General features: G+C 48.2%; 1 protein-coding gene across 1 annotated transcript; it reads left to right on the plus strand.

Moving 5' to 3' along the window:
• Positions 1-9,209: 9,209 nt before the first annotated feature.
• On the plus strand, positions 9,210-12,038 carry FMAN_14169 (uncharacterized protein; the record flags this gene model as incomplete). Its single annotated transcript, XM_041825593.1, has 2 exons — positions 9,210-9,548; positions 9,618-12,038. 2 exons carry the CDS (start codon positions 9,210-9,212, stop codon positions 12,036-12,038), a joined length of 2,760 nt encoding a protein of 919 aa, XP_041690958.1.

Consider the following 12,038-nt stretch of genomic DNA (forward strand, 5'->3'; position numbering starts at 1 on the left):
ATCTCTTTACTTTTAGCCCTATAATAAATATAAAAAGCATAAACTATAAAAATAATAATATCTAATATTATTCTAATTGCTTCTCGGTTTTGCGCCGACTGGAGATACATCTAGCAACCTCAACACGATTTATACAGGATTGACCTGCAAATTCACATTCCCTAGGCACATCAAGCGATCTCGATTCACAGGTAGCTAAGCCTCTACTTTCTTATCCTATTAGTAATTTATAGCTGAGGCAAGGATAAGGCATCAAGTATTGCCCTCATCGCTGCATCTAGTATCTGCTCAATCTGACCTTTCGGAAAACAAGCCATAGGACATCCAAAACTATCACAAGTCACAGCAAATAATTTATAGGAGAACTGATTAAGAAGAGAACATTATGCTTTCGTGTCCTTTTCACTCAAGGCTTTATCAAATTATCTCGACATGTAGAGCATGAATATGACGGCTCTATGGAAATGAGGTTGAATGATATGAGGCGTTGACCTTGGCCTCGGTACTAGCATATAGGCCGGAGACAAAGAAATGGAACCCGCCAACAGGCAGAATGGCCAATGCGATTCTTTACGTTGGTCTCGTAGTTCAAGTACGTGTATACTTATCAATTCAGAAATTCTCTAATGGTTGTGTGCCACGTTGTATGACCCAAAGAAATTCCAAGGAAAACAAGAAACAAGACAGTCTATGGGGAGGAGATAGACAGTCAAATATAGTGATTCATCTTTGCTCCATCCTCCATGCCCGGAAGGCATTCGTTTCGCAAATTCCACGCCCTTTCAAATTCCTTAAGACATGGTTTTCTTCCATTGCCCTTGACCAGCGCCAGTGCTAGTTCCGCCACGCTGATCTAGTACGTCGTGCATGTGAGCCCAAACTCGCGACCCTGTGTTACTTTTGCCGCTTAGCAGCTGCTTTTCGACGTGCCGGTGGGATTTTATCGTGCCCTTTGCTAGCGACTCGATCACCTCGTCTGAGAGCTTCAACCCGGCTTTCGCGACCGTGTTGGACCGAAACACCTTCAATTCCATGCCTCTCGGTTGCTCGAACATGACTCCAAGAGTGGCATGTGACTACCGTTCGAAATGGGTCCAGACGCTATAGCAGGTGAATGACCGCCGCAGTCACATTTAAGGACTCTGCTGACACCTGCTCTGCCTCCGCCTCTTTGCTCGCACGGAAGAATACTGTCTATTACCCATCTGCGTTCTCTCTTAGTCGTCAGCACCATCTTGAGCCGCTCGCGATATTCCATTGGCTCCATCAGCTGCGTTCTTTCTGGGGTTCTGGGTAGACCAATACTGCGGCACCCGAATATCCTTGCGATTAAAGAGACTCTTGCGTGCCGGTCCTTGCTTCCTCACATTCAGCTACAACAACCGGACATGTTATTCATATGATGTTGGATAGAACTTCTGACAGCTTCTGATGTGATTCATGAGAGCCGCTGCATGGGGCACATCTTCCTAATCATTTCCACGCATCTACTAGGAAGGTAGCCTCGTACACACTTGCCGCAGCCTTGAGCTCAATCGCACTGATACATTTCAGTTCTTGATGTGTTGGCAGCTATAGCAATATTTTGCCCGGTCGCGACATTCAAGCATTGTTGTGGTACCAAAATCTCATCCAGCCATGGAAATCCTTCGCCGATGAATTTTTTTGGCTTTGGGTGCTTTCAAGTATATGACCATGGAGCCGTACAAATTGAGGTCGCTTTGCCTGCTGAGCCATGCTAATCTCGCCCACTCGTGCCATCCTCTCGGCAAAGAGGCTCGGCGACTTCTACTTGAACGTCGTTGATCTCGTTTGGTATTACATTGCGGCTGTCAATGTCCACTTCAATCGGGGAAAAGCCGCCTCTAGGACGCGTGTTTCGGTGTCCTTTGGGCCCTTAAGTACGGCTCGACGTCATCCCATAGGACTATCCAGTTCGATCCGGGTGTGACTCTCCACTGTCGCTCGTATCGTGCCGGTCAAGAGCCTGTTATCGTCATGTATTCGCGAAACAAGTATCGTGCAGTACAGAGTCAACCGTGGAGACGGGAAAAAGGGTCGAGGTCGCAGTTTCGGCAGCGACTTGAGGCATACATGTCGGCAGCACGTGAGTGTTGGGATTCGTCCGTTGCACTCATCGCGATAGTTCTGAGCTGACCATGGACCAGTTGTACTTCTTTCGGTGATCTGTTCCTCCATCTCCTCCACGGTCTCTTCCAATTTCGTAAGAGCCTCCGACAGTCCATCATTGTTTCCATTTGTCTATTCAGCGCTTCCTGCGATCCTGGAGTTTCCATTCGCGACCCCCGGGAAATCCAGTGAGTAGCATTGCCCTTCCATCGCTACTGCAGCAACTCTTGTGGGCTTCTGTCGGCTAGTCTTTTGGTTGTTCGGTCGGTACGTTTCGCGTCGTCTTCCTGGTAGTCGTTCCCATGTTTGCGTTTCTTCTAGTTGCGCGTGGCGTCTCGAGTTTGCTCATCGATCTTACCACTCGACTCGATCTTTTTGACATCGAAAAGGGGTATCATCATGCCCCACCACGATCTCCGCTCCTATTGGATCCGCCATAGTAGCAAGCTGACCAACATCGATACCTAACTATAGGTTAGGTAGGTATCAGTTGTCGTCTGTGGAGTTTTGTAAATGTATCTAATGATATGTTAATAAACAATTACAATGCCTATAAGAGGAGACTTTACAATGAGGGTACTCTGGTCGCGTAAATTCTTGAGAAACATTGAGAATTGTATTCTTGTTGGTTCCTATTTCGCAAAACAACTATGCTAGCCACATTGTTGTCACACGCGTTTCAATCATGAGGCCCCGCCAGCTCGCATTGTGCATGCATCCAACAGAGCATCAAGCCTTGTAGCCTTATAGTTACATTTCTCGCCTTATAAATCACCAGCCTTATCCAGTGTGCGGTCTCTAGTGCCAATGGTATTTCCGTTCGTATTTAGTGCACAGTTACAAGTTCAACTCTTGTTGCGGTGCGATTTAGCCCAGTGCGCAAACCTTCTGTAATTACAAGCCTCTTTCAAGAGAATGTAAAAGTGATTTCGTTTTGCGTAATTTCAATCTATAAGCAGCAGGTCCTGCGGAAAACGCATTGAGGCTCTGCGTTTCGTGACTGCCTATTAGCAAACAGGCTATCTTGCACGATGGGCATCAAATCACCATGGCCCAGCAATGAAATTGCCTTACAGCGCTGGAAATTATAAATACAGTTATGGTTTTGGACTTGTTTACTAGATCTTGAGTTCTGCTTGAAGCTACTCTAGCAACAACTCAACTTCATCGTTAACGTGTCACATCTGAACAAGATTAACAAGCAATTCTGCTTCAATACGACGGATAGCACCCGAGACTTCTTTCCTGTCTTGTGGAAACCCACGGCTATTTACTGGTTATAACGATATCGCGATGTGTACGGAAGAAATATACACTTACGTCTTCGTTGATGCACGAATGACAATACACGAGCTTACTGAATGCAACCATGACGATGCAAACCAGTCTTGCACCACATCTATGACTATTGTTTACCCTGAAGAGTGTATTTCTGAATCCACTCTGAAATAGATACTGTGGAAGATGGGTGCTATTAGCAGAGAGAGAGAGAAGTCCACCGTTCAGAGGCTCTTCATTACCTTTGGGTTGGGTTCGGGGCTAGCCGGAGTGAGCAACGCTTTTGTTCGTGCAATAGTACATTACGGAAGCTTTGGACTTGATATTGACAGGTTGGCTTCAACCCGGACATGAACCGTCCGAGAGTATGTGCATAAGAGACTCAAGTGGAATGACGATCTCACTCCTGATAGCCCACACCACGGTCACTCAAGGCAAGCTCATTCGGTTTGAAGGTCTAGGGAGATTTGAAAGCATTTTTATCGGATTGAACATTGGCCCGTACCTGAATCCATGATGCTGTGCTATTTACGGCCATTTTCTTAATTCATGGACAGCTATTCTCCTTACTATCATTTAGTACCATCAATTTCCACTGATTGTGATTTCCTGTTGTGCATTGTAACCAGAATACTACCAATAATTGACTAGGTATATATCGTGTTTCTCTATTCTGTTCAGGCCAAACTCTGGCTGGCATCGTACTCACGATGGTATGCAGTGTTGTCACTCAAAATGGGTGAATAGAAGTAGGAGCAAACTTTAGCGTATTGTCATGTATATGGGACAAGACATAGCGACTGCAGACAGTTTCTTCTTTAAAGTAGGCTGGTGGCTAGATGTGTGTTGCTTCAGAACGATGGTAAAATAGTGTGTCCTAAGGTTGAATAATGCGCTGATATCATTATTCGTTACCGTCAACAATTCTAGGAAATCTAAGGACGCCCTTACAGAGGAGTGCCAACAACTCTGCGAAGTCTAATATAAGTATTTATAATCTTTTGTCAGGGTTCCCTCAAGTGACCTTCATATAGCTTAATATCACTAACCTGAATTCATATAGCAAAGCTCTATGGTGCAAGCATTTTTAACGTTTACCCAGTCAAGATGATGCAAATGCCTGCTACTATCGTGTAAATGGACCCATAGTAACGATTATTACTACTTTCCTCGTCGTAGTGGGCAACGTGAGGAGCATTGTCACGATGCAGCCAGATGGTGCGTGAAGTCCAGTCGTTACTCCACATCCGATACGGAGGCGGCGGAGCGGCACAAGCTGGTCTTGAACCCCCACTTCCTGCTCCGGTAATAATCGGTCTTGTGGGTCAAAGTACATCAAATTGAGTCGGCGATCTCTGCAGGAGTGATGCACTCGCTTTCAACGGCCAGCAGCAGGTTTAATAATGGATAGCTTTGCCTCCTTGAGCAGAGGAAATTCATGAACGCTAGGTCCCCTAATGAGAAGTGTGTTGCGAGTGGGGTTATGTTCAACGCTGGCTGTCCATCGCTGGGACAGACGGAATGCGGGCCTGTATACCGTACCTAGTGGAGAAGCTGAAAGATTTAGGGCTCGAGTACAAAGGGAACGAGGGAAGCTTAACAGCCACTACTGCACGGTGGCGGCAACAAATCCCCATATGCAGTGGTATACTTCGCTAAGCACGCCCTCCTGCTTCACCAAAGCTAGATAATGTGGGTTTTCACATGAAAGCTCAAAACAACAAGTGGATTTGGCACTAAAACACAACGCAAGTACGCGCTTCAGGGTGAGGTGTGTTCTACGCACACAATCGTTGTCGGAGAGGCTAGAAAGGGCTTACTTGAATGCTCTGACCTGTATATGGCTAGAATGCTGGCTTTGGAGTTTACCGATTCTCTGTGTAATTAAGGATCCAGGGCAGTATAAACAATCGACAAAACAGAACCTCTTCATGATTATGAGGTCGGTGATGAAATACTAACCGCGTCTTATTGGCCTTATAGTCACAACAGCGAGGGGGTTAAAAACAAACTCGGCCTGGAGCAGGGACTGGTGTGTGCAGATGATGCTCGTCATTGGCCCATCTACGACCTTGGATAAACGGTGGCGGGCGATAACTTCGAGGCGGACAACAGATGTGCAGGCGTTCGAAAGCCTCTGGCATAATGGCATGAAGACTCAGTTAGAACCCTCATACAATAGCCAGAGAGGTCCAGAAGGTTACAGCAGCCTACGATATTAGAGATGGTAGTGTGTTTGAGAATTATTACTATGCCGTTAGTGACGCTGCCTAAAAAGTGATCGAACGAGGAATCATATGGACGCCGAAGACGCCAGACTATCGGTGAGATCTAACTACTGCTGATAAGACTAAATATGTGTTACTCTATTGAACAATAGACCTTCTGAATAATGTAAAATGGTATCGATCCCTGAATGCAAGTCGTTATTGTAGCTGACTGTTTGGCATCTTCGTGGCCTCCGCCTTATTGATGTTTTCAAGCAAGTTGTTGACCGAAAGACTACCCCGACATCTAAGGCGCACAGACTCAATTGATACTTGTTGATGTTTCTGCTTGTGTATGGTTCAATTATAGTATAGCTCGTCCTCGCTTCTGTTGGGCGTAAAGACCCTGATCTCCAAGTTGCAGCACCCGGGATATCGAAGCCTATTGGTGTATCCTTTTGATCTTTGTATTGATATCACATTTTCTGATATACCATGGTACCAGATTCCAATCCAATGAGTACTCTAGCCACTGGCCAAAGTTTTGACGACACCCGTAACAACTAGAAGCCATCTGGCGCCATTCCGTAAAACAAGGACCGCATACAAACTGACCGCAGCAGGGCGAACTCAAGGCCGCCTCTCCACCACAGAAGTGACACTGGCTCGAACAATCGTCCGAACATTTTCCCATCACGTCCTGTAACATAGATGTATCCAAAGAACGACACGCGTGCTCAAGCTTGCCCTTCAAATCGTTGGCTAAACGTAGAGGTTTTAGGATAGTGTCATCAGACTGAAGCTGGGCTCTGGGTGCAGAGCTGGTAGGAAGCAACCGTTTTCGATCTCTACCAAGTGCCTCAAGCATGGCTCTGCGAAGATCATAAGTGCCACGATTTGTAGCGAGGATGATAAACATGACCCGTGGTCCATTTACATACCTGACATACCGAACACAAAGACCCTCTTTATCGCTGCTTTCTGCGCCAAGCTGAAACAAAAAGCATGCCACAAGGTTTTTCACGTCCAACTTCAGGCAAAAGCCATAAGAGCAAGCTGTAAAACGTGCGCAGCCATCTTCTTGTAGTAGGACTTTTTCGTGGTATCCGTTATAATCGAGTATCAAAAGATCCTGGAAAGTAAGATCTGCCGGACTGAAAGGAGAATTTATATAGAGGAGGCGGCGCGGAAATGTGTACATAGGAATAGAGATTTGCTCGCAGCTGAAGCAAGTTGAACTGGTTTCGAGCTGGGGACATCCTTCATGACAAAACTGGTATTCCCATGCTTTCTTGCGCACCTTGATGAGCGCTGGGTATGGGGTGGCATGTCGTATTGGTGTCCAGTTTAGCAGAAAATTAAACCAATTCTGAGATTGGCTAGGTTGGCTCTGCATATTATTAGGTTCATTGAAAGTAAAGAAAGGGAAAAGGGAAGCTGATGAGAATGCTCCTTTTATACCTTATAATGGACATATCGACTCTAGGATGCGAGCCTGTTTGCTAACAGAGCAGCGGTGTGCAAACCAGAGACCCTTGGCCTCCAGCATACTAATGCGGCCTGTTGATGTAACCATCGCGGTGTGTGGGTCACTGGACAAAACAAAAAGCAACGAATGAAAAGATTTTCAGTCGCTTCTTGGATTTCCTTGAAAAGTGAGTTGAGGAACCGATCGACTGGTGCCGACACAGTCAACCAAAGAGAGTGCGCCGGGATTAGTTCACTACTATGCCTAATTAAAATATATACAATCGCTAAAGTGCAAGGAGAAAACACCACAGCACTTTAGTTAGTCACGGCAAAGGCTAGACAGGACGCAACGCCACAGCATGATTACATGTGCCGAGATGCGAACTAGGATCATTGGTAGGGTAATTTCAGCACCACTTCAAAGCAACCAAATTTAGCAGTTTAATGCCCAAGGGGTCGGGCCAGTTATGCGGCCATGTCGGGCCTCAACACCATGATGACATGACAAAAAGACCAAAAACAAGTAAGTGAAGTGATTTCTCTTCCAGTGAGGCCAGCAGTAATTTCTAAGATCAGTAACCCCTCAACCGTTCGTATGGCATTTTGAGAGAAGGCGGCTCGTTTGCGTTGTTCTGAACCGATGCAAGGTCTCGAAGCTCGGCGCTCTGTTCAGTCCATGCGTATTTTCTTCACAATGACTGACTCAGATCCTTTTAGTGTTGAAATAAGTAACCTAGTTGCGAACCCTCCACCCATCACTCACCGGCGAGTTCCTAGCTGCTGGCCTCAAACTAGTCGATAACCGACTGTTCCCAGCCTCAATATGCTTTTATAACCGCCATTGTCTTAACTCCATCGTGTGGGCTCGAAGTCTAGTCACCATCTGTGTACAAGGTACATTAGCATGGCCGTAAATGGTTGTTTCCTATGGCATCATTCAGATGTGCCCAAGGAAGCATGCCGTATAGCCCCCTCCACGATTTGTCAATATGCTGTCAAACCATTGGCAGGTCGCAGGCTTGATCGTCCTCTGTTGCTGATGACCAATGACCTTGTGTCGTGGTTCGTCCGGTACATCAAATTTTACATCGCCCGGCATAGCCAGCGTTAAAGTTGAGGCGACATTGCGGCACGGTACCCTGTATACGCATCTCCATGTGTAGCGGTGTACCGTACTGAGCTGAGCACGGCCCCCCCAGCCCTCATCGACTCGTCCTTCGTCAAGACCAGATAGAGCCCATGGTAGGGTAACCGCGTCTTGACCACTTATCACTTACAACACATCCATGCAAGCGAGACTAGTGTTCGAAAATTTGCGCTGCTCAAAAGGCTTCAGGACGCCAGCATACTGACACCTGCTATCCAAAAGCTGCCAGGTCAGACAAGGTTCCACTGGATCCCATCTTTACATACCGACAACACTGTGAGATTAAATGCAGCTGCAGCCTGAAAACTTTTCACTGACTATCGCACCAGTCCACGATTCTGTCCTCATCTGCGGCCTTGCAAATTGAGGGCCCATGATCCTAGCATACGGAAGCCTTGTGTGTGTGGACTCAGCGCAAGGTTGGCCTCTGCAGATACGACCGATGTTGGTACGCCTTTTTTCAACCCAGAGCCTTTGCTCGCCGCCTCGTTACGATTGAGCGATCTACGTCAGCGTCAGGCTGTCACATTCAAGATGCCTTTGTACTTGATCTCAATTACAGCTACTAGCTGTTCACATTGTACACCTGAACCCTAGCAAGGGGGCCTCAATTAGAAATCAGCGTGAAAAGCCAGCGACGAGGAGAAGGAGATGAGGCTCTGCTGTGCGAACTGTTTCATGCCTTTTCGTTGCCTTGTCATCGAACCATGAGATGGAAATCCTATCACAGGAACTGAGGGCCTGCCCTTTTAGAATCCCCTCACTCAAATATTAAGGTATATCTACCCTTCTCATCTCGACCCTACTTCACCATTTCTTTCTGGATATCCATCCATCACTACAGTTCATTTGTTCCTTACCACATCATTTAGGACTGACTCCTGGTTATCTCTTTTAGCTCTGGTTTAGGACAAGTCACTTTAGACTATACCTAGCTCCTTTCCAAAACTAGTTGACTATTCTTATAGCATATCAAGATGCACGGGTACAGCTCGTCAGAAGAGTCCGACGACCTTCGTCGGCCTCGTACTCAACCTGCCACTACCAACGATGGCGAGAAAAAGAAGAAGAAGAAGAAGCTCCCGCCTCAACAGAGCATCAACCGTATCTGGAAAAAGTTCTCCAAGCGCAAGTTTCACAAGGCTCTCGCCGTCCTTCCATTCGACCCCGTGCAACCTCCTGCTACCTACCATTCCAACGAGCTCTTATCGGCCGGTTACGAGCGAGCTGCTGAGGAATGTCGACGCAAGGTTGAGAAGATCATCAAAGAATGCAAGCGAGTGAATATGCGATATCGAGATCCTGGTTGGGATTTGGTGGGTTTGCCATATGTTTGTAGTCTGTGAATTTGGCGCTAATGCATTTACTAGGATTGAGATCTCAAGTATGAGAAGGGCCATTGCTTGAATAACCTGGGATCGCAGAAATTCGAGCTCAACAGGACAACACTGCTGAGCTCAAAGGCTGCTGTCCCCAAGGCCGTCAAGCGCGTGCACGAGATCTTTGAGAATCCCACCTTCATGAAAGAGGTTAGTGGTGGTGACGTCAAGCAGGGCAGTCTAGGWGACTGCTGGATCATGGCTGGCCTAACAGCTCTGGCCAATGTTCCAGGAGGTCTACAGCGGATCTGCGTTGCCCATGACACAAAGATCGGCATCTACGGCTTTGTCTTTTATCGAGATGGCGAATGGATCTACTCCATCATCGACGATAAACTCTATCTCAAATCCCCCTTGTGGGATTCCCCTTCCATGCAGAGAGATCTTCTGCAGCAGATCGATCGTGAGGATAACGAGAATGTTTATCGCAAGACCTATCAGACTGGCTCCAAGGCTCTTTTCTTTGCGCAGTGCAGAGATCAGAATGAGACTTGGGTTCCTCTCTTYGAGAAGGCCTACGCCAAGGCTCATGGTGACTATGCATCATTGGCGGCTGGCTGGATCGGTGAGGGTGTCGAAGATCTCTCTGGTGGAGTTACCACTGAGCTCTTGACGTCTGATATTCTCGATATCGATGAGTTTTGGGATAAGGAGATGTCACGAGTCAACGATGAGTTCCTCTTTGGCGCTTCTACTGGTCTGCTTGAGCACGGATACGGTGAGCGCAATGGCATCTCTGAAGGGCATGCCTATGTCGTCATGGAGGCTCGTACCCTAAAGTCTGGCCAGCGCTTGGTCAAGCTTCGTAATCCTTGGGGTATGGTCCGCAAGGGTATTTGGGAGGGAGCTTGGAGTGATGGCTCTAAGGAGTGGACTGCCGAGGTGCAGGAGGAGATGGACCACAAGTTCGGCAGCGACTCTGTCTTCTGGATTTCTTACGAGGATCTTATTCGGAAATACTCTCACTTCGACCGTACTCGACTCTTCAGCGATCAAGACTGGCGATGCTGCCAGCGCTGGATTGGTGTTGATGTCCCGTGGAAAGCAGTTTACCATGAGAAGTTCCACATCAAGTTGACCCAGGACTCTCCTCTTGTTCTGGTTCTTTCACAACTTGATGGCCGATACTTCAAGGGCCTTCAAGGACAGTACTCCTTTCGTCTTCATTTCCGACTTCACTACGAGGACAGCCCTAATGCGGAGGACTACATTGTCCGATCTCACGGTAACTATCTGATGGCACGCTCTGTCACTGTCGAGCTGCCTGATCTTCCCGCTGGCAACTATGTTGTCTACCTCAAAGTCACTGGCGAGCGAGACTCCAATGGTCAGTCTGTCGAGCAGGTGGTCAAGCGCGAGGCCGCCGACAGGACCGAGAATGAGAAGCTTGCTCAGGTTGGTTATGCCTACGATCTAGCTCACAGCAAGGCCTGGGACCACATGGACAAGGTTGCCAAGCTTCGCCAGAAGAAGGATCAGAAAAAGGCTTCTGCCAGTCGCCAGAAAGAGCGTCACCGCATGTGGCAGAAGCGCTCTACCAACCGCGATGCCACCAAACAACAGACCAAGAAGAACGCGGACAAGAGAAAGCGACGTCGCGCAGAGTGGGAGGCCGAGCAGAACCGCCTCGATGAGGAGTTCAACGCCAAGGTCAAGGCTGAGCGCGAGCAGATGAAGAAGGAGAGACTTGCTAAGACTGAGGCTGAGAAGGCCGCCGAAGCTGAGAAGAGGGCTCTGGAGGCTGATGATGAGGCTCTGAGAAAGAAGACTGAGGAGATCAAGATTTCGGAAGACAAGGACGAGCCTGTCGTCGTAGATGAGCACCACAAGGATCATGACGACGCGGTTATTTCCGTATCAACGGGATCACCTCACTTGACTCCCAAGTCGATGGACTCTACAGTCGAGGGTGCTGAAGAGAAGCAGGAAGTTCCCCCAGTCAGTGGAGGACCTCCAGCTCCCGTTGAGCAAGAAGAACCTCTTCCCGTGCGCCCTCGCCCTGCCTACGATTCTGCAGGCGAGTCATCCGACTCTCCTGTTGAAGGCTGGGAAGCTACCTACAGCAGCGACGACATGGCTCGCAAGCCTCGCCTCACACAAGCCAACCAAGCCGCGGTCCAAGACGACTACGACTCGGAGGAGGAAAAGATGCCGGAGCCCTGGAACGCCATCTGCATCGTGGGCGTGCGCGTGTACTCCAAGGACGAGAAACTGGAGCTGCGCACCGTCATGGAAGGCGGTGAGCTTCTTGAGGGCGGCATGGGCTCCAAGGGCGCCGCAGATCTCGACAACGCTCAGTCCAACGCGGGCGGTGGACGAGCCGACGACCAGGATGCTTCCAAGACGAAGCAGGATGACGGCGAGGGGCAGGAGATACCTCCGGGTGTCGGTGAGGACAGCAAAGACACTGAAGATGTTACTGTCTAA

This window comes from Fusarium mangiferae (genome assembly GCF_900044065.1).
Source record: "Fusarium mangiferae strain MRC7560 genome assembly, contig: FMAN_scaffold022, whole genome shotgun sequence".
Lineage (NCBI taxonomy): Eukaryota > Fungi > Ascomycota > Sordariomycetes > Hypocreales > Nectriaceae > Fusarium > Fusarium mangiferae.